We start from the raw sequence: 21867 nt of genomic DNA, 5'->3' as shown, positions 1-21867 counted from the left end.
TTCATTTAGTTTGATTTTGTTATCTCATTTTTTATTCACCAAAAAAATTTCAATTTGTTAAATACATTTAATTTTCTAAAACTATCTTATTCAATGTACCACTCCACTTTATTTCTGGTCACAATCTTTATTTCATCGAATAAATATAAAATGAACACTTAACATTAACATTACAAACAAGTTCTTGGCAGCTATTTTGTCGTTCATTTTGTAACTTAGATTCTAACTGAAGAAATTGATTGAACGTTTTTTTCTTTCTATGAAACATTACTGTTACAAAAACAACCTACAATCCGCAGCTTGGGTTTTATAAACCCTCTAATCTCCACAATGGGGAAACAAAGAATTCAGCTACCAATTCCTCCTAAGCCAACTCTGATGCACTGATTCATGTATATACATCAACACTGGAGAGAAAAGAATGCAAAAACAAAACAATGGAAAGAAAGACTGAGGTACAACATACAAGAAAGCTATACAAAAATGGAGGGGCAGCCTTAAGTTTTAAAGCTTTGGTTAGTAAATGTATGAATGTAGGAAAGGCTTGGGTGGTTGGAGGGGTTGGAATTTTGGACCGAATGATTCAGGCTGTGTGTACTAAAGGATTGTTCGGACGGGATAAATCCCAAAAAACCATTGGCTGTCCTACCGTGACCGACTATTGGTCCTTTGACCATGTCTTGGCTGCTGCTACTGATTGAATCATGAGGAGCCTTGCTGTATAAATTTTGCCTCATAATGTCCTGTTTAACACAAAATAAGCTAAGAACAAAAGCATGAAAATGGCATAAAAGAACTGACATTGAAGTTCTAAGACTTTATGCTGACGAGTACAACAACATGATCTAATTGAAGAGAAGATACAGCTATTAGTGCTCTAAATATTTACTTCACGTAATGTAGTCTTAAGCTTGATAGAAAAGATGAGGAATGTCAGGAAAATAGTGCAAACTGTCAATGAACAATGACTGAACCCTACCTTTTGCCCGTCCAAAATCTGCACCGAGAGCTGGAGTTGGCAGATAGATTTCATTGCATGATGAAACAGGAGTTATCTCTGGGTATGATTTCCGCAAATCTCGGGGAAGCTTATCAGGGGTGCCAAACCAAGAAATTGGATGACCACCACTGACCCAGTTATCACTACTCCTCCTGAACCTGACACATGGCGGAGAGTTATCATGAGCTAGTAAGTAGTAAAAACTATGGTGCTTTTCCCGGCAAAATGTAGGAGACAGGTCCCAGCGGTCTTGAGAAAATGACTTTGAAGCAACACGTTGATGATTCTGGTAGATGCAAGATGATCTACGCCATTGGTTTATAGAAAGACCATAACTGAATGGAGCATACCCTCCAGATGCCAAATTGGGTGATTTCCCTCTGTTTGAAAGCCCCGGATAGCGTGTCACTGTCCAATCTTCAATCGTTATTCCCTGCTTGGCAGCAAGGTCAAATATCTGTTTCTCATCAAGTCCCAACCCCATGATCAAGTTCCAAAGATTTCTTTGTGCCTCTCTTTGGTTGTGGATTATCTGTTCTCTCATTGCCATTTCAAACTGAAGCTCAGTATTAGCCATCCCCTGCGTAAATGCAAAGAAAACAATGAGACTGATGGCATAAGTAATTATTTCACTATCTTCAGTTGTTTCGCGGTGTTCACCTTTGCATAAAGTAGCAATTAGCAGTTATACACAGATATCGTCATTCAATGATAATAGATAGATACCAAAAGTAGAAAATACCACAGTCCACTCACCAGGAGTCTGTATTGACTGAGTATGCGCAAGTAAGTTTTATTGCCATTGTTACTGATTGCTTCCTCAATCATACCTTGGAGTTGGCAACGATGCTTTTCATTTTCTTCAATTTCCTATAGGAAGATTAATCATTTGACATATTAAAAGCAGCAAGAGATTGATAAGACTCTGTAGCAAAGTTTACCTTTCGGTAATTAATACCAGCCTCATCATTGTCACGGATGTTATCAAGAATATCTTGCCTCCTCACTCTCAGAGCTTCAGAAACTGTACCATCCTTTTCAGAAACCTATTTACATGGATAAAAAAATTGAATACCAGAAATTGATACAAGTAAATCCTTTCACCAACTCACACTTGCATACCACACATCTATGTAAAGGGGAAAAAAGAAACTAAGAAACAGAAAGCTTGTCATATGTTATTGTTACTATGACTTGGTATTCTTAAGGCAGGTGAAGACATTGGGTCAGTAGGTGGGTTGATGCTGGATGGGTTGGCAGTACTAATAACTCATAACATTCTGTAGTTCAATTCTATCTTGGTACCATAACTCAAAAAGGATTTTGTGGAAAAAGGGAAAACTGTCATTTTCTAATGATAGAGAAACATCAAGGAAACATGTAAGTCTAACCGGTTGTTTTGCAATAGCATCATCAAGATGCTGAAGTTCAGTGCGGTTTCGAAGATTGGTTTCCTCAAGTTCAAACAGTGCCTTCTGTAAGTTTATACGTTCCTGAACATTTTCACTGATTTCTTGGCTCAAGACATTTAACCAAGACAGTTCATCATCAGCAGTCGTTTCTGTTGGTTTGACACTCAACTGTGATTCCTTGTCTGCTAGTTCTTTCTTCAATCGGCAAACTTCAATCTACACAACCAACAGGGTATCAACACCAAAGAAGATTGCAATGATAACCAACTCAATGAAAGTTCATCAGAAAGCTTACCTGAAGGCTGTCAATCATTCGTTGATAATCTGATACATGTGTATCGATTGTGCCAATATTTTTCTGGAAAAAATAAAAGACAGTGAGGCATTCGATAAAACAGCATAATAAAAGAACTTACTGCTCTTAACATGTGGGGAAAGAAAAATCAAAAAGAGCAAGAGAACTTAAATAATTATACATCATCCATCATAGGAAGGAGTTACAAGCATTAATAAAGGAGTAAGATGAAGAATTGACCAAAATTTGTTCTTAAAAGGAGTTACGTAATGTCTTCCCAAAAGTTACATTCAGCCTCACCTGGATGTGTGTCTTTATTTCCTTTGCCCTGTCTGCATATTTCAGGGTATTCACAGTGTGATGATACTGACTATCTGCAGGAGATATTGTAGCAACCATCACTGTCTGAGAGTTACCACTCAAACCATCTTTAAGTATCCTTGTCAGTTTACTGCAAAATTACCAATAGCTGCATCAGTAAAGAGTCAGACTACTATGCTACAATAGCTACTAAAATATACCTATTGCGGTATGGAACATAGACAAGACCCCTCTTTTGTTGTTTCCCTAGAGCATTGATGCAGTTCGCTAAAGCAAGAAGTGAACGATTAATGTTAGCACCATCCCTCAGCTTTTGGCCCGTACTGTTTGTTTCAGAAGCTCGTTCACTGCCAGCAAGGTCAACAAGTGCAAGTTTTCCTCGCATGACTTGATTTTTATATTTGTTTCTCTGTTTTCTTCTCACAATAATCTCCAATACTGCATGTGATCTGGTTGGAGGGATACAACTTTATATGAGATAATGTAAAAGGTTACAACACATTGAGAGATAATACATTCAAAAGTGAGAACAAATGTGAAAGTAACGTTAGAGAAAACCTGACATAAAGGGTAATACATTGTAACAAAAGTAAGGTTCAACTTAATGCTTTCTCACCTTGAAGACGTAGCATTAGCCTCTGTGCTTTCTGTTTTTCTTCGACTATTCCCCAAATTTAAAAGTTCAAGGATCTTATCAGCTGAATGAACCTGATGATGGAGAAATCAACAAAGGCCACTGAACATCAAGGTCATAGCACTCACCCACAAACTAGAACCTTGATTGATAAAAGAATGTAAAGTAGGAACACCAATAATTTATATAGAAAAAAATCCCAAATATATGAGTTTCATCCACCAAAGGAATACAAAAGAAATTCTATGTAACAACAATGTCGTGGAGTTCTCATCTGAGAGAAATTATAGGGAGAGATTATAAGGATTTTATTTCTTATTTTTGGTATGCTGCTATAAAGAGAATCTAGTATTAAGAATAAGGTTAAAATTTGCTCCAAGTCCCTGTAGTCTTTGTAGATTTGGGATTTAATCCCATTGCTTTTATTTTCAAGAATTCAATCTCTACTTTTTGGTTACATGGCTACCACCAATGAACTTAATAGAATAATTTTAATAGTGTTAACAATTGGACCTAAATTTTTAAATCAGAGAAGTAGAGGGACTAAATTCCAAAAATTAAAAGTAAAGAGACTAAATTCCAAATCTAGGAAGAGTACAAGGACTTGAAGAATATTTTAACCTAACCATAAAACTGCATATGGTCCTAGGTTGTCGGATGCTAGGTGAAAAAAGAGACAATCTCTTTCTCTTATGAGTTAAAAAGTTACAAAATGGAGGTAGCTAACACCCAGCTTTAAATACTTAGTACAAGCCCATACTTTCAGCGAAGCATAAAAAGGTACCCTTAATATGAACTCTAAACAGATAAGAAAAGTCATTTAATATTGTTAGGCATTCTAAAATGCCACAAATCCAAACCAAACTTCGAAAAGCCATATTGGATCACTACCAAAATGGGGAAATGATTACATACCATCTGAAACAGAAGATAATGATTCACCTCTCACAGGAAATTTGCAACCTCTTGCCACTAAAGTAAAGAATGATTAACAATATTTGACACTACAAAATGATTGCTGCTTCTTTTGATTGGTTATATACATTATATTGGATTCCGTTGATTATATTTATGGTAAAAAAAACAGGTTATACTTTAATTTAAGAACAAAATAGATTTCTTTCCATCAATAAAAACAAAAGGATAAAAATATCAAGTATATAGTTATATAATTTCTAGCTGAAGTATAAAAAGCTAGAACAGTGTCTTAGTAAAATTTCTTCAGAGAGAGGGGAAAAAAAGATCCTCCACATTTACTGTAAAGGCAAGTCCAACTTTAGTAAATAATGACTCACTCCAACTTACAGACAGAAATTAATGTTTTGCATGAAAAATACCCCTCAGATTTAATTTATTCAGCTCAGTGGCTTAAAATTGATAGATAAAGGGCTGAACCTTAATGCATCTTAGCCCAGCAACAACTATTCCATGCTCAGGATCCTCTCTAAGTTCCAAAGAACCTGATGATTTTTCGAGTAAATCATATATAACCTAAAAACATTAGAAATAGAAAATTCAATAACATATAACAAAATGTAGTTAGAAATACTATAGGAACTAGAAAGGAAATAAGTTCCTTAGTAAAAATGTATTCCATACCTCATTATAGACTTCAAGATAGGAACAAGTAACTTCAAATTCGTCAGAGCTCTTATCCCTTCTAATAAGATCAAAAATTGTGTGCAAACTCAGAACCATGAGTCCAGGATCATGCTGTGTCCCAACCATTGTGTAAGTTTTACCACTGCAAATGAATAACATAGTCAACCTTTTATGAGTGAAAGACTGATATGTAGATGCAAAGATTTCAAGAGATAAGTTTTAGAAATTGTACAAACATATTAAATTGTTTTAGAAAATGATTTAGGTTGATTGGGCAAAATGATAGCCCAAAGAGGGGATTAGACCCACGCCAAGCCTGGGTCCCCTAGACCATATCATCAAAAGAAACATCAAGGGAAAAACTTTATATAATCTGTGAAATTTATGCCGGTTATGATCGGTCAACTATGAGAATATAACAATGTCAATACATGTTTCTGTTACCTTCCAGTTGAACCATAGGCAAATACAGTTGCATTAAGACCTTGTACAACTCCCGAGATTATAGTAGATATACATTTCTGGTAGGTATCCTGGATATAAAAAGCCAAGTCATATAAACAAAACCAAAAAGTGATTACTTAGAATGCCTTCTTTTTAACTACAGAAAGTAAGCGGAGCATTCAAACTGTATTTTATTCAGCATGGTTCACTGAATATCGCAATAATGTCAATATCAAACCAACCAAAATCCAATTAAATCATATCATCACCATTATTCTTTATTATAGACTTTAGAGGAGTCCAATGCAGAGGAAAGTAAAACCTAAAAAGAAAGGACCATAGGAGCCCTGGATATACTTATAGATCAAACCTTCAATCTTAGAAATAAAACGAGCACACAATGGGGCGTTGCAGTCACAGCCAATAGAAACTACCATAAAGTTATGGTCACCAAAATACATGGTCAACAAAATCATAATCATCTTATCACTTTCTGTTTCAATTTCCCTTTACTGGGAACTGCTTCTTGGCTAAAATAGTGCTCCATTTGGGAACAAAAGCTAGGGAGGAAGAATTTGGGTTCGACAGTCACAAACATTATGAAAATACTTTACAAAGACTAAATTAAATAACTTGATGTGTTTGAGTCATAATCATGAAAAAGCATGTTTTTTTTTCTCTAACACTAAATTGAAATCTAAATTCACATTTCAAATTGCAACTTATTGTTTCCAAATCCATTAACAAAAACTACAAGGCTTCTAAGTATAAACTTTCCAAAAAGAATGGACGTACCAAATTTGTAGACTGAGGACCAAAGGCGTGATCGAAACAATACTTTTTCTCTTTGGTTCGATTTTGAATGCGATCCAAATAATCCTTTGATAAGTCAGGATCTAACACTACCACTTCCTTAAATGTCACAAATTTCTCATTTTCAGATTTTCAAATCAAAACTTAGAAAAAGAAAAAGAAGAAAAATTTGAGCACTTACCTTGTTGTTTTTTACTCTAACAATGTCGCGACCGCACGCCCTCTGACTTAACGGTCTACATTTTACTGCAACCTGTAAAAATAAAAGAATAGCACGAAGATGATGATGAAATGAAAGATGCGACAATTTTAACAAAATGAAGAGTGAGTTTCAGAGTGAACAAGAGAAAACTAACCGTTAAAGTCGTAGTTTGCTTCTTAGCTGGAGCTCTAATCGTCGGCATATTTTAACCACATCGATTTCAACCTAAATTTCGTGGCTGAAAACCTTTCAACTTCAGTGGAAATTCAAAATGAGTCTGGAAGAAGCGCCGATTAAAAAAAAAAAAAAGGAATGGTAACCCACTTGGAAGAAAATTTGAATAAATGTCATTACATTATATATAATAAAAAACAGGAGTCGCCATTTTCTAAAAGATAAATTAAATAAAATAATTACGCAGGAATTAGTGGGAAAGATTCAACGCGTTGGCGGTGTAAATAAAGATGATGCAGCGAAGAAAGTAAAATACTATTAATTGCCCTGTGAAGGAGGTAATAAATCAATATAAGAGGAGACACACATTTTTAAAACCCAGACAAGAGATGACGTGAAACAAAAGTACGATGCTGTCTAAAACTAAAACCACACAATTAACGCCTGGTAGTTGGGTTTTGGGGAAATTTGTCACGAGATTTTTCACTTTTTTTTTTTTTTTTAACATTTGAAGAAAAAATAAATATGTTTTTAACTTTTTATAGATTTAAGACATTGTACCTTAGAACATGCACACGTGTTTTTTTTATATTTGTTGTATTTTTATTATAGAATAAAAATTCGAATTTGATTTTAATATTTAAATAATATGTAGAGTTTGTTTAAAAAACACATTCGAATGTAATGCCTTGGCAATTTGGGTTGGATATAGACGTCCAAAGTTGGAGAAAATCCCTACCAACCACCAAACTCGAACTTGGACGTCCCTACAGACCCTTTAGATCGCTTGAATCTAACAAACTCAAATTTTATTTGTTTAAAATGAATAAAATCCTACCACATTTCAATTACTCTATCAACACTTTCATTCACTTTAATTTCATCTTTCAACTCTAAACCCTCCAAGGAAGAAGAGAAGACAGCAATAAGGAAAAAACCAATAAAACTTTGGAATAGATTCCAACCTTTAAATAGAGGTATAAAATGGCAGAAACAATCACCTTTTCATATCTTTGCAATATGGTCTTCACTGCCATTGACAATAAGTCCGGAAACATGAGCATCAACTGAATAGACAATGGAAGTATGACCAACCATCACCATTAATGCTTTGCCACTTTGTGCCCATAACATGATGGAACTAATGCAAAAGAAACAGGTATATAGTAAGAGTTATTGCAACTATACATTCAAGTAATAAGAACATGATAAAAAAAAAAAACTAAACGAGAGACATAGGAGGGGAAATGAAGATGAATTTAGAACTGAAAGACAAGCCACCTTGTAGTGATAGGATAATAAAACAAAGGATGAAGGATACTAACCCATCATGTGACGCAGAAAGAATCCCCAATCCATGCATAACTGTCAAACCCCGAACAATATCTGCACGATGCGTAGCAGCATAAGTGCTTGTGTAAACTAGATTCTATAGTTTCATTGGCTTCGTGGAAATTGAATAATTATGTGGAAAGTCAAACAATATAATTTTAAAAAACCTAGTAGTAATGAAATTAAAAGTTTTTGAAGTAAGGTGATCAAAATAGAATATTTTTCTATATTTTTTTGTGAAGATGGGTGGCCAAAATAGAACTTTTCTTTTTTATACCCTATATGTTCATTTTACAATCTATGTTTGGGGTTCGTGCTTTTCGTTTCTAAAGTTTAAATTTACATTCTCCCTTAAAAATATAATGTATCTTATCATTATATCCAACCATTTGTAAATCAATTAACTTACTCATTAACTGTCGATTAATAAATGATTAGGTAAAGTCTTAGAATTAATTTTCAAAATCTTGAATCTTGATTTTGTTAGTGTGCCTTGTCAAAAGGTTAAATCCGAAGCTCGATATTGATCATCTTTACTCCATCAAAATGTGCTGGAAGAACAAACAAAAGAGAGGAAATACTACAAGAGGAAATCTTGACATCTATTATATTATGTTTTCGTAAAAATGGAACATCTATTTCAAAAAAACCAACAAATATAAAAAAACACACCGTTTCATTCTAACACGGGAACGGTAAATGTTACAATTTTCACTTAGATACTTTTATCATGGACTTATGTGAGTACCTTCAATTGTCTGCCAAGTCTGTCAGATGTAAAAGATAGGCCAACACCTGTGAATTTAATTACTCATCCAAATTCTAACATATATCATATTGTGATACATGCATGTTGTGTATGATAAAGATTGATCTTAAACTACCCAGGCATTAATAATCCTTTGCTTCGTATTTATTGTGGCTATGGGGGAAGGGGAATTGTCTTCTATAACAAATAACAAGATTAACAAGGAATACACAAAATATCTTCCTTATCCATCATACTTGATTTCAACAATCATTGTTGCCTTCATTTTCCTATTCTTGGAAATTAAAAATGTGGTCATCAAATTTTACATCCAAAGTTTAGCAACAACATAAACACTAAAAACCCTAAAACTTTTTTTTCAAATCAAAGTTAATAATAAAACTTCAATGTCTAGTTTTGAAGAAAAAGATTATTTATTACATATGTAGTACACTAACTAAACATGCAATAAAAATAGCTAGTACAAATTTAAACTTGAAACTAAAAAGATAAATAAAACTCTTACAAAAATAATACCTCTTCAAAACAAGCGAAAAAATTCGCTTTTCTTTCCCAAAACTAGTCATGAGTAACTAAACATTACCAATTGAAGTTAGTTTATTGCTAACTCATATTCTAAAACATGGTAAAAAAATACTCCTATTTTATAGGATAAAGGTCTAATCTAATCCAAGTATAATTTAAAATATATCTGCAAACAATCAGAAAAGGGAAAAGAATGCAAATACAATATACTACCGGGGAAGGAGTTAACATGTACCCATGATACATAACATCTATCAATGATACATAAGTATGAGATTAGTTGATAAAGAAAAACAAAAAGAAGTAGCGTTGTAAACGGAGTACCTTTATCAAATTCAACAGCAAAATACCATTGGTATCATATATTCCCTTTCTCCCCCTTACTTCTTGGAGACTGATTTAAGTTGCAAACTTATCATTACGTGATTCTTTACAAGAAATCTCATCATTTCTGGTGTAGATGTCGACTGAAACAAATGACCAAAGAATGCCACCAAATTTCTGTCTTTTTGTTTCAACTACTGATTTTATTTACATTTGGGATGAGCAAATGTTACTAGCATGCACCTCTGCAATTACACTTCACACAAACTTTCATCCACGTTTCCGTCAAGCAATGGCTTCCTACTAGTTATTCTGGGTGTAGAGACTGGTTGACTTCCATCATTAGACTTGTCGACAGCATGTAGGAAAACACCTGTCAGATAAACACCAATTAAAAAACCTTCTGAAAAATAACCAATATATGAAAAGTTCAAGTTTTTTTATCAAGGAATCATGCTGCATCTAGATTTTTCAGTGTAACACAAGAGACAAAGAATGTTCTATCCTAAACTAGTAATCCCTAGAAAAACTTCACCTTGAGATCATACAGAAACAGTGTTGCATCATGATTAATTTCTCACATGAGATGCTGCCTGACCGTTGTAGCACATAAACATAATTCTTTTTTTTTTTTTTCAGGGGAACATTTTATTAATCGTCCCTTTGTAAAAGTGATGCACGGTTAGTAGCTTTGAGTACATTGGTATGTTTCAAAGAGGCTTAATTTAAAAAAGAACAAAATAAAGAATCTATAATCCGATCTTTTCCAGAAAACATTATCAAAAACTTATTTATTACTCACCTATAAACCATATTCCAGCAGCAAGAAAGAGAATAGAGGTCAAAATAAGTGCAGTGTCCCTCCAATTGTTAATATGATCCTGCTTGTCAATGACGCAATAAAAAATTAAGTCCATAGTGAAAATAGATATGTTGAAGTTGGAAAGCCATGTAATAATTCATAAGATCCCAATTTGAAAGAAATAAAAATATATTCAGAGTCTTGCATCAAGTAATGCTACAAGAAGCAGGATTAGAAATAGAAGCTAGGCAACTATAAAGGGTTGTGTTAAGAAATAAGCTAGTTAATAAGGCAAAGATAAGGTTAGCCATTAAACAGAACAGAACAGCTATCAGCAAGGGTCAAATTACTTTTTCATAAACCTCTTTTAAATGAACAGAAACTATATATATATATATATATATATATAAATATATATATGCAATTCATATGTTATTATAATTTCATTTAACTTATTCAACAATGAAATTAATGTGAGTTTCAAGGATCAAATTTTCAACCCACACTTTTAGCAGTATTTTTCACAATAGTTTGACAAACTATTGTGTTTGACAACAATTACAGGACAACTGCAAGGCATGCTAAATTCTTATAAGTTGAAAGTAATGTCAAAAATTAAGCACACTTCTAAAAGGTTGAAAGAATTTTCAAATATTGTGTTCAAAGTTAAAAAGGGCAAATAAAATTTTCAGAGAAATACAAATCAGAAAACAGCATATCAATGTATATCAACAAGTCTACCACACAAAATACATGCCTATACAAGCTCAGATGTAAATGAACTCACCTGGAGAATCCCAACAAGTGGTGAGGAAGGTACATCGCCAAATATGTGAATTGATACAGTAGAGATTGCCATAGATAATGGTCTCAAACTCGGTCTTACACAATGGAGACATACATAATTGACTGGAGCCTGCAAAAACAATGTTTGGGGAGAAAGTAACACTATAAATCAACAAAACTGGTCAAATGTTAGAATAATACTAGTCCAAAATAATAAATATTGTTCCAGTGCTGATGAATTCACTACAGTGGCAAATATGAACTAGAAAAGCTCCTATTTCAAAGGAGGAAAATGCTAATGGTTCAATATCAATAAACTAAAAAGCTATATGTGTTCAAAACAAGTGGGTAAGACTTGTTGAATAGATTCTAATTAAATCTTCCTCAAAATGAGAGTTACGCCTGCAGAAATACAAATATATAATAATTTGGAGAAAAAACAAAATCATAAATCTAGCACACTCAAACACCAAAAAGGAAAAATCTAGCTCTCTCCATTGTCATATTACCTGAGTTGCAAAAACAAGTAATTCACCCACAGCAAAAAGAACTATAAAACCATACAAGCTCCTGAGACAGAAAGCAGAGAAGCAAGATATTGCACCCAGAAATGTTGCACCTGAAAGAAGCTGTTATAGAAGCAAAGTAAGCCATATATAATGCAATAAAAGGAAACAACAGAAGGAGACAGTTTCATACTATAACAGCTAATAGTTAGTTTCATCTGGAAGTAGGATAGAATTATACAATTTTATGAAAATCACAATATATCTGTTTGTCTTTGTTTGCTGGTTAATTTGTTATTTTTCTATAATTTGTAGTGTGTTTGGGATTTCTCCTTAACAGTGTGGATTTAGAGAAGTAATATTGGAGGATAATTTCCATTAACAAAGTCCTATGTTCATCTTTTGTTTTATTACATCAGAGGCTTTATCAGGCAAAATAACAAAGAATAGCACTTATAGTTCAATTTCTCTGAAAACCCTCTCCAGTTTATATCAACTTATTTTTCCTATCCATATGAAAGAAACTGAATAGCCCTTTTCTAATAAGCATGCCATTCACACCAAACATCATCAAAGCAACCCAAACTTAGAATAAAAGCATGAGATATTGTAGCACTCATGCAATCTAGGATGAAACCACCAGATAATGTTCTATATTTTGATAAGTATGTAAAATGAAACCATTCAGGCAAAACATCATCAAAACAAAACAAACTCACAATAAAAGCATTAGATATTGTAGCACCCATGCGATCTAGGATGAAGCCACCAGATATTGTTCCTAAAATCCCACATACAATTGTAACCCCTCCAAACAACATATCTGCACTCTTCTGCAAATAGCACAACTTAAATGAGTACAACACCAAAAGGAAGGGCAGGGTGATTCTTTGTGATGCCAAAAGAAAATACTAAAAAGAAGACTTTAAAGAATAAGAATGCAATTTGGAAGAAACCGTACCATATGATAAATATTATAACCAGCCTTTGGCCCCCAATAAGAGTATGCTCCAATGACAAAGTTGTATGCAATGTAACCTGACAGACAAAATGTCAGTAAAGTAATATTTCACAAACCAAAGTAAAACCATATGTAATAAATACAAGCTTTGCAGCAGTGATGAAAACAGAAACCACCACGTTTTTTGTAGACTGTCTTAGAGATGGCCAGGAGCAAAATTTAACTTGCAAAAGTTGTTGCAAAAATAGAAAAACTCAGCATTACAAGTGGATGTGAGGGGGTCAAGAAAATACCAAAAACATTTACGACATAAACTTTGTCCACCAAAAGCACTTTCATGTCTTTTGCAAACCGAGAGAGCTGATTCAAAATGTTGTGTATGCTTTCCGACCTATCAATGAAAATAGGAACAATCAAGGTATTGAAGGAACGATAACTATCAAAGTACATGCCAAATGTTTCCGCGCATCCATAGTATTAAATCCTTGAACAGATTTGCTTTTAACATCAGTAAAACAGGATAAGATACAATTATTCCAAGGATACATGACCCATTTTGACAATTACATAGGATGTTGGTCTATGCCCCACTGCCAAGTGCAAGGATATCACAGATTAAGGATTCCTCCATCACAGGACTGGTTATTACCAGCTTATATTTTATAATCTTCATGTTTCGTGCACTTTTCATGTGCCCAACTCTTCATAAGCTCCAAAGTCATAGCAGCCATTCCCACCTTCCAACTAGGGGCCTATTGGTAAGAAGACTGATAGAAACAAGATGGAGCAGGGTGATGACCCTAATGTGTCCAACATTCTTAATACAACTAGAATCCTAATGCTTTACGTATTATAAATCCTTTCAATCTAGCTTAGTATATGACTTTCTCCCTTTCTTTAATAAATTTCTTATTGGGAAAAAGTATATAATATTATGAAGAAGTTTTCCATCATGGGTTGACGAACCTCTCACTGACACGAATAGACTAATGAATGATTTATAAGAAAGCATGGGTTGAAGAGCCACTTACTTGGAAGTTTTACTCAATTCGTCACCAATGATACCATCACCTCCAACCAACATACGACCATCTAGTTTTGATGCCTTTGAATCTGCAACTAAGATAAGTTGAAATTTGAAAAGAAAAAAAAAAAGGGTACTTTAATGGTTAGCAAGCCAGCTTATTACAAGAAACAAGCAAACCTTTTTCTTTTTTAAAAGAAAACTTAAGAATGAACTTGATTTTAGTTGTACTTCTTTTCTTATTAGCATTTTCCTAGAACCAACAAACCAAAGGTTTTAGTTGAGTTTTGTTTAGATTTTTAAACCCACAATTTTATCTCAATTACAATCAAAATCAACTTGATCAACACTTGAATTCAGTTAGCAAGAAGTTGAACCAATCCATAGTAATTGCCAGTCCATACATTTGCAACATGATTACACATGTTTTATGCTAGTTTAAAGATTTGGTCAAATATGAAAGGTCATTCACAGGAACAACAAGACAGAAATGCTGGAACAGGAGTATGAAAAAAACTAAATATCCATGGATGATTACAAATACTAACATGATAGACAGTCTTGTATAAGCACCTTTAGAATGCAAAACAAAACAAAAGGAGGAATTAAAAAGTTGCAGAACTTGTACGGCACATCAAGAGAGTAATTATAGAATCTAGAGAAGACCTTGCATTTGATCTGTCTTACTGCACGGACCAGGGATTGGCATCATAAAGGAAATCCCATTACTTCTATGTTTTGGCTACATCCCAATAGAGATATAGAAAAACTTCTTAGGTAAAACATTTGGATAATGAAAACATGAGTGACACATGATAAGTCAAATATTTTACGTGAGAAGGGAAAAAAAATTTCCTTTGAATTTTGTTTTTGCCTAATTATGCAAAAGACTAGCTCTGCCACTTATAAGGGGGAGGACCAGACACCTTCTTTCTACTCTATCCGGTCTTGTTCAAATGCATGGATATATATTATGTGTTTAGCACCCTACCATTGAAAGCAACTTCAAAACAAATAGAAGAGCCAGTAATGAATTAATACCATAAGAAAACTATAAGAACACGTACCATCAGTTACAGAAGAAACTGTCTCCACAGATGCCAATGCTCTTTTGGATTCAACAGGAGAAAAACCTATGGGTGAAGTTCAGTGATGTCAATAATTAAATTACTGTCAGATCATTAAAAAGAACACGAAATGCAGGTGACACATCAAAATAATTACCTTTCAACTGCAAAGGTTTAACCAAAAAGCCAAAAACAGCGAATGGAAGCATCAACAATGCCTCTCCCCAGAATGCATAGCGCCAGTGGAAATGGCCCCCAACCTATATGATTAGCAAACACAGTTTGCACTTAATATTAGACATCTTGGAGACGTGCCTAGATGGTACAGATGAATCGTATGAAGTGCTTCGATCTAGGACTATATATCACATCCTTAATGTAAAACTAAGATATAAAGTGCAAACTAAAGAAAGGGATGTACAAACTTACATATCCACCATAAACATATCCAAGAGCAATTCCAGTAGGTATGCACATATAAAACATCGCAAGCCAAGCTGTTTTCTGGAGTATGACAGAGAATTAGTATGATCGTGTAGTTCTGGCAGGAAGGTTGTATTCATAGTTCTAAATTCTAGAGTTGAAAAAGAAATAAACAAATGAACCTGAGAAACAGGAGCATTGTCATCAATAAATGGAGCTGCAAGACTTATGAAAGAAGCTTCTCCAACACCAACCAACCTAAAACATCCAGCAATAAGTTAAACATTGGCACACGCGCACACAACTTGGCACAAGAAACTAATGGAGAAGGCATTGAGATTGTTACACTTACATTCGGCATATCGCAATAAACCAAAAGGAAAATGCACTAGCACATCCAGCTACAGACAAGGTCCAAACAGATAATCCAACTCCAATAAGCCTAAAAGGGTTGTAGCTGCAATTATAGAAATAAACTGACATTGAAAACCAAATGGACATGTTTATCATCAAATATAGTGCAATAACTCCAACATTGAAATGATGAACTCCAAAAATTTGTGCTGGTTTTACATAGTATTTAAAGCGGCAGTTCTACTACCAAAATGGCACATTGGAAAACTTTAGTGCTATGTTTGGAAACATGAATTTGAAAATTTGGATTTCCTATATAAATTATGGAAATGAAATGAATATAACATGTATAAATTAATTAAGATTCAATGATTATAATTTCAAAGGAATAAAAAACATGAATCTCAAAATTACAAATATATATAGAATATTAAATTCACCAGTAACTAGACATCCAACAAATTCATGAGTTTGAAGAAAATCATAAATGTTATATTTATATGTGTTATATCACAAAACTTATACTATGTTTGAAACCAAAATTCCAAAACACAACCTAGATGTTCTCCAAGTACAATGCAAAGAACCATCGAAGGAAATTTACCTCTTTGCTAAGGAAGCAAATATTGGAGATGCCACGAGAAGCCCAACCATGAATGCAGACGATAAGAGACCATCTTGAAAGTTAGTCAAGTCAAATTCTCCCCTGCAAGCAAAAATCATTCACAGTAACACAACTGAAGCTAATCACGCTAAAAAAATATTTTACGATAGCTAAATTCACGCAGCAAAAGAGACGAATCGTTTGGAATAAAATCTTACTGAATTCCACTACCGGATTTGCAAATTCCCTTGTCATCACAAGTCTCACTACTCCCATTTACACCATTACTCGCTATGGCTCCTCGATCCACATAATTTATCATGTTAATCACACAAAATATAATCAACAACCTAGAAGAAAAAAATTTAAAAAAAAAACAATATAAGTTAGGAGTTAGCATTTTTATCCAAAAAAGTCAACTAAAAAAAGCTATAGGTTCACCGAACTTGTTTTTTATCAACCCTAATTTTAGAAAGAAAGCAATAAAAATTCAGAAAAAGTGAAAGAAACAAGCATAATTTCAGGAATCATTCAAAAAAAGAAGGTTAAAATTGATTTTCTATTCTTTTTTTTTAGAAATAAAGAAGTTTTACCGTTTGGGAGTGAACCAGGAAGGAGGAGGAGAAGGATCCATAGAGGAGGAGGGAGGAACCATTTCTGGTGGTGGAATTTTTCCTCTGCTTTTGGAGGAGCTGAAGAAGGTGACGCCACTAAAACTTGACCTGTTTTTAAAAAATAAAAGTCCTTTGGTTTGGTTGGTTACGCAACCATGACCGTGCCGCCTACTTCCCTTTTAGATTTCGTAATTCGTCAATGTAAAATATATCCGAATATACGGAGGAGAGATTCACTGTAAAATGGATTTCATCTTTTTATCTTTCCAAAATTTGAAAATTTTGATATTAACAACAATAGTTGTGCATTTTGAGTTTATTCAGATGCAAATTACTTTAATATACTAATATCCCCGAAGCGAAATAAAGAATTAAGAGTAAAGGAGGCTCCAAAGAGAAAATGCAGTGCATTTCATGGATAGACTTCAGTTGACCCAATTCTTTAACCACGGATTTTCTTTTCTTTTCTAAATCCAGTTGGGGAGAGGATCTCTTTGAATAACAATTTCTTTTCCTTCATCCAATATATTTGGTTGGCCATCGGACGCTCTTGGTAAAATAATTGAATGGGTCAAGGTAACTTTTTTTGGGAAATTACCAATAAAAACATTTTTTTCAAAATTTATTGACATGGGCCGATTTTTTGATTATTTAACTATCTAATATTTTCTCTTTAATCCTCTCAATTTCCTTCCAAAATTCTCTCAAATCTATATTTAATTTCAATTTCCCCTCAATTTCATTTTTAAAATAATTTTATATTTTTTATATTTTTTAAAATAATTTTAAATTTTTTATATTTTCATCAATAATGGATCATTGATTCGTCTTAATAGGAATCACATATCGGTGGAGCAAATGAAAATGGTAAGTATTAAATTTAATTTTAAATATTATTTAAGATTTTTTATTTATGTATTTTTAGATAATTATTAATTTATTATTTGTTATAAAAGTTTGAAGATCGGTTATTGGAATGCAATATCCTGAATATGCATGCTCCTCCATTACAGTTAGTAGAGAACTACTGCATGGAAGCGTGTTTTGGCATGTGGTGACGGTAGGTCGGGGATGCAAGTTGGACCCGAAACTGATCAGTGCGTTGATCGAGAGGTGGAGACCCGAGACGCACACATTCCATCTTCCATGTGGAGAGTGCACTATCACTCTAGAAGATGTCCATCTGCAATTGGGATTGCCAAGGATCGGCACCCAATCACGGTCCGCCAATCTAGCAATTGGGAGGCGGTGTGCTACGAGCTTTGGGCGCTATTCGGATAAAATGGATAGAGGTAAGGTCGAGATGGGTCAAGTTACGTGCCACCTTCCCGATCCGAATGAAAATTCAACCAAATTAAAAGAATCGATATGCTCGATCATACATTCTTCAAATAATTGGAGGTTATCGATGCTCGACACGTCACTTTAACCGTGTACATCTAAGGTGGCTGCTAAAACTCGTTGATTTTAGAGGAGCCGATGAATTTAGTTGGGGGTCTGCCGTCTTGACAACATTATATCGGGAGATGTGCGGGGCGACGAAACCGAGGAGAGCAAACATCGGAGGTTGCCTGTCACTACTGCAATCATGGGCACGGTTTCGCTTTCCATTTCTACGTCCTCGAGTGAACCACCCATATACATTCCCACTCGTAACGAGGTAAATTTCTTCTTCATCTGAACTCCTTTCAGCATCTTTACCTTCTGCTGGAATAGGCTCTGGTTCAAAAAATAATCCCACTTCTGCACCATCTGGCCCGGGCTCTCAAGGTGGATCCACATCGGAGTCATCTTCTAACCCACAATCATTTGTAGCGTACGACGTCCCCTCACCGGTTGACGTCGTAGGTAGTACGTCATCCCTTCTTCTGGGCATTTGATAACGTCCCCAATTGGATGTAGATTGCCATCCACTAGAACTTGATGCAGTTCCCCAGTACGTATTTCTAGCATCAAACGTCGAGCCACCGATGTACATGTCCCATCCACCGACAGAGTGTCTTGCAGGGGATGTGCATTCGACACCGCTACCGAACATGAGCTGTTCCATATTTTGTAACTCGCTAACCGAGTGTCGGCCAGGGGTCGTGTATACATCTCGAACACCGAATGGAAGTACATTAGTTGGCGACGTAAATTGTACATATAACTCAATATAAGATGCTCCACTAGCAAGATGAGTCTGCACCATTGCCTCCAAGCTACGAGCACCTTTTATGTCGAACGAGTCATATGTCACCGGATCAACACAAGAACAAAATCGATACGTGATTGACAGAACTTTCATTGGCGTCGTTCCGAAGATTTTATGCCTAATTCTTTTACGAAGTTCTATCAAAATTATGTTCTGGTTAAATGACAGTCGCACCGTATTCTCCGACAAAAAAATAACACCATTCTCGGTGTGGCAAACCTCACCATCGTAGTAAATAACAGCATTAATACGTTCACTCATTTTGAAACTCTAACTTTCTTAGCCTCTCTAAATTGTTTCTGCTATGACTTATGCATTCTAAGAACATTTTCTGCCTAATTTATAGCCTCAGCCCAAACTTGCTACTGTAGCAACATCGCGTCCACGAGGGCGCGATTTCACAATTTCTTCTGAAATAGCATCCTAGTAGAAGCGATTTTATACCATTTCCTCAGAAACGTCAAAAAAAATTATTTCTTACATGACCAACTGTAGCAAAATCGCGTCCACGAGGGCACGATTTCACAATTTCTTCTCAAATAGCATCCTGGTAGAAGCGATTTTATACTATTTGCTCAGAAACGTCAAAAAAATTATTTCTTACGTGACCTACTGTAGCAAAATCGCGTCCACGAGGGCGCGATTTCACAATTTCTTCTCAAATAACATCCTGGTAGAAGCAATTTTATACTATTTACTCAAAAACGTCAACTCGAAATAATTTATTCCGGGACCTAAAAACCCTAAAAAGCCTGAACCTTAAACCCTAAAAGCCAAAAAAACCAAACGTGAAAAAAGTCAAAATCGCGTCCCCTGACACGTACCCTGACATCGCGATGACGTGGACGCGATTTCCTGAAAAATGGACCATTCCGGTAAATAATCAAAAAATCGGCCCATTTCGGTAAATTTTGAAAAAAGCGGCTTTTTTGGTAAATTGCCCACTTTTTTTTACTTTATAAATATTTTCTTCTTTATTTTTTTTCATTCATATACTCCTTTCAATTCTCTCAAACTCTTTCAATCTTTTTGTTCTAAATTTATCAATATTCTCATTTAAAAATATTTTTTTTAATTATATCGTATTTTATTTATTCGAATTAATTTCTCACGAATGGCCATCTCTTTAATTCGTTTCGACGACAAGCATATTTCTGTCTCCCAAGCAGCAATGGTAAGATGAAATTTTAAATTTTGTTATTTTTAAATTTGTTAATTTTAATTATTTATTTTTTTAATAATTTGAAATATTTTTTTATGTTATAAATAGGAGGATGATCGTGTTTTGGAAGGGTTCATACATAATATGGGAAAGCCTCCCATCCCTCAAATTCGTAGCTACTTGCAAAAGGCTGGATTCTTGCATACATCTCACATGGTCAGGGGCTGCAAACTCGATCCTACACTAATCAGCGCGCTGGTGGAAAGATGGAGGCTCGAAACACACACTTTCCACCTTCTATACGGCAAGTGTACAATCACACTCGAGGACGTAGCGTTACAACTCAGTCTACCAGTGGATGGGCCAGTTCTCACAGGATCCGTGGTCGTTCTCAGTAAAGTGGACCTCTATAAAGTAATGTTGGGGAAGGTCCCGAACAGGTTTGACAGTGGTCGAATATCGATTAACTGGTTAGAGGATAATTTCGAAAAGCTTCTTTAAGACCCAATGGAGGAGGTCATAGAACAATACGCTCGAGCATTCATCATGAGGTTAATCAGGGGAATTTTAATGCTCGATAAATCTCAAAATTTGGTGCATGTTAGGCGGCTACTACATCTAATGGACTTCAGCAAATGCTAAAAACTAAGTTGGGGGTCTATTGTCTTGTCCACGTTATATTGGGAGCTGTGTCGAAACACAGTATCGAATACGACATGGATCGGTGGTTGCTTGCTCCTATTACAGTCGTGGGCCTAGTGGCAACTACCATTTCTACGTCCTAGAATGACCGACCCATATGTGTTCTTGTTGGTGACGAGATAAAAATTTTAAATTTATTAATAAATATGTAGTTTGTACAATAAATATTTTTATTTATTATATTTTTCGACTAACATATCGCCCGTACAGGTTGAACCATGGGCTGAGTTATATGGGATTACCGGATGAGCTTGAAGATTTTAGGCTACTGTTAGATTAATGCTCCGAAGCCGAGGTTAGTTACTTATTATTTCTAACTTATATTAATTACGCAATGATTAGTAAAAAAATCATACGTAACGATATTTGTAATTCTACTTTTCAGTTTGAATGTATATCGTATGCCGACACTGATATCATATCTTGCATCCCGCCGAAAGTGTTTGTAAACCGGGATATGTGGGGCACAAATGTGCCACTGATAGTGTACACGATAGTGGAAATGCACGAATTGGGTGTTGCAGTAGTTCGGGTGGAGGTAACGAATTTCGCCGCCACCGCAAGACATGAAGGAGCTGCACAAGGTAGATATGCTAGGGAAGAACGACGAAGATTGGGCAGAGAAGTACAATGAGCACATTCAGGCTTGGGATTGTAGGATGAAATCCTTACTCGTCCGCAATCCATTTTTCTCAGCGGACACGACAGTAGATAACGATTACATGACGTGGTTCAAAGTCACCGGAAAACTGTATTTGCTATCACTGGAGGCGAGGAGTAGGCAAATTTGGCTGAAGAGGTAATGACGACCACCACAGCAG

At 34.9% G+C, this 21867-nt stretch overlaps 3 protein-coding genes across 4 annotated transcripts; 1 reads left to right on the top strand and 2 right to left on the bottom strand.

The window, feature by feature from the left end:
• Nucleotides 1–107: 107 nt before the first annotated feature.
• LOC105804093 (kinesin-like protein KIN-8B) lies at nt 108–9379 on the bottom strand. Its single transcript, XM_012636588.2, has 17 exons — nt 8223–9379; nt 7899–8038; nt 6878–7000; nt 6703–6774; nt 6504–6620; nt 5709–5797; nt 5262–5406; nt 5058–5153; nt 3645–3736; nt 3229–3477; nt 3008–3158; nt 2708–2770; nt 2392–2628; nt 1942–2046; nt 1757–1870; nt 980–1580; nt 108–743 (listed from the first exon to the last, which is right to left on the bottom strand). The coding sequence occupies exons 3-17, from the start codon at nt 6923–6925 to the stop codon at nt 703–705; spliced, it is 2220 nt and encodes a 739-aa protein (XP_012492042.1). The 5' UTR covers nt 6926–7000; nt 7899–8038; nt 8223–9379; the 3' UTR covers nt 108–702.
• Nucleotides 9380–9747: 368 nt separating this feature from the next.
• LOC105804094 (probable sphingolipid transporter spinster homolog 2) lies at nt 9748–17279 on the bottom strand. 2 transcript variants are annotated; one of them, XM_012636592.2, is made up of 16 exons: nt 16968–17279; nt 16593–16724; nt 16375–16476; nt 15769–15873; nt 15599–15674; nt 15423–15497; nt 15151–15253; nt 14994–15059; nt 13934–14021; nt 13196–13293; nt 12903–12979; nt 12661–12774; nt 11945–12064; nt 11437–11565; nt 10650–10728; nt 9748–10220 (listed from the first exon to the last, which is right to left on the bottom strand). In XM_012636592.2, the coding sequence occupies exons 1-16, from the start codon at nt 17027–17029 to the stop codon at nt 10099–10101; spliced, it is 1548 nt and encodes a 515-aa protein (XP_012492046.1). In that variant the 5' UTR covers nt 17030–17279; the 3' UTR covers nt 9748–10098. The 2 variants fall into 2 exon arrangements, with proteins under 2 accessions (XP_012492046.1, XP_012492047.1); XM_012636593.2 differs by having other exon boundaries at nt 13934–14015; nt 16968–17277.
• Nucleotides 17280–20296: 3017 nt separating this feature from the next.
• LOC105804095 (protein MAIN-LIKE 2-like) lies at nt 20297–20845 on the top strand. Its single transcript, XM_052623634.1, has 2 exons — nt 20297–20356; nt 20453–20845. The coding sequence occupies exons 1-2, from the start codon at nt 20297–20299 to the stop codon at nt 20843–20845; spliced, it is 453 nt and encodes a 150-aa protein (XP_052479594.1).
• The last annotated feature ends 1022 nt before the right edge of the window (nt 20846–21867 follow it).

This window comes from Gossypium raimondii, chromosome 11, assembly GCF_025698545.1.
Source record: "Gossypium raimondii isolate GPD5lz chromosome 11, ASM2569854v1, whole genome shotgun sequence".
NCBI lineage: Eukaryota > Viridiplantae > Streptophyta > Magnoliopsida > Malvales > Malvaceae > Gossypium > Gossypium raimondii.
The sequence above is the reverse complement of the archived record's forward strand: the minus strand, read 5'-3'. Positions and strand labels throughout refer to the sequence as shown.

What these genes read in the sequence shown, in the direction of transcription:
- LOC105804093 (XM_012636588.2), bottom strand. Translation starts at nt 6,925, where the DNA reads ATGCCGACGATTAGAGCTCCAGCTAAGAAGCAAACTACGACTTTAACG. An exon ending in GTCCTCAGTCTACAAATTTG is followed by an intron (nt 5,798 to 6,503) that starts GTACGTCCATTC and finishes TTTTATATCCAG; the next exon opens with GATACCTACCAGAAATGTAT. An exon ending in CTGGTATTAATTACCGAAAG is followed by an intron (nt 1,871 to 1,941) that starts GTAAACTTTGCT and finishes ATCTTCCTATAG; the next exon opens with GAAATTGAAGAAAATGAAAA.
- LOC105804094 (XM_012636592.2), bottom strand. Translation starts at nt 17,029, where the DNA reads ATGGTTCCTCCCTCCTCCTCTATGGATCCTTCTCCTCCTCCTTCCTGG. An exon ending in TTTATTGCGATATGCCGAAT is followed by an intron (nt 15,675 to 15,768) that starts GTAAGTGTAACA and finishes TGGATGTTTTAG; the next exon opens with GTTGGTTGGTGTTGGAGAAG. An exon ending in AGTTTCTTCTGTAACTGATG is followed by an intron (nt 14,022 to 14,993) that starts GTACGTGTTCTT and finishes AACTTATCTTAG; the next exon opens with TTGCAGATTCAAAGGCATCA.
- LOC105804095 (XM_052623634.1), top strand. Translation starts at nt 20,297, where the DNA reads ATGGCCATCTCTTTAATTCGTTTCGACGACAAGCATATTTCTGTCTCC. An exon ending in CTGTCTCCCAAGCAGCAATG is followed by an intron (nt 20,357 to 20,452) that starts GTAAGATGAAAT and finishes TGTTATAAATAG; the next exon opens with GAGGATGATCGTGTTTTGGA.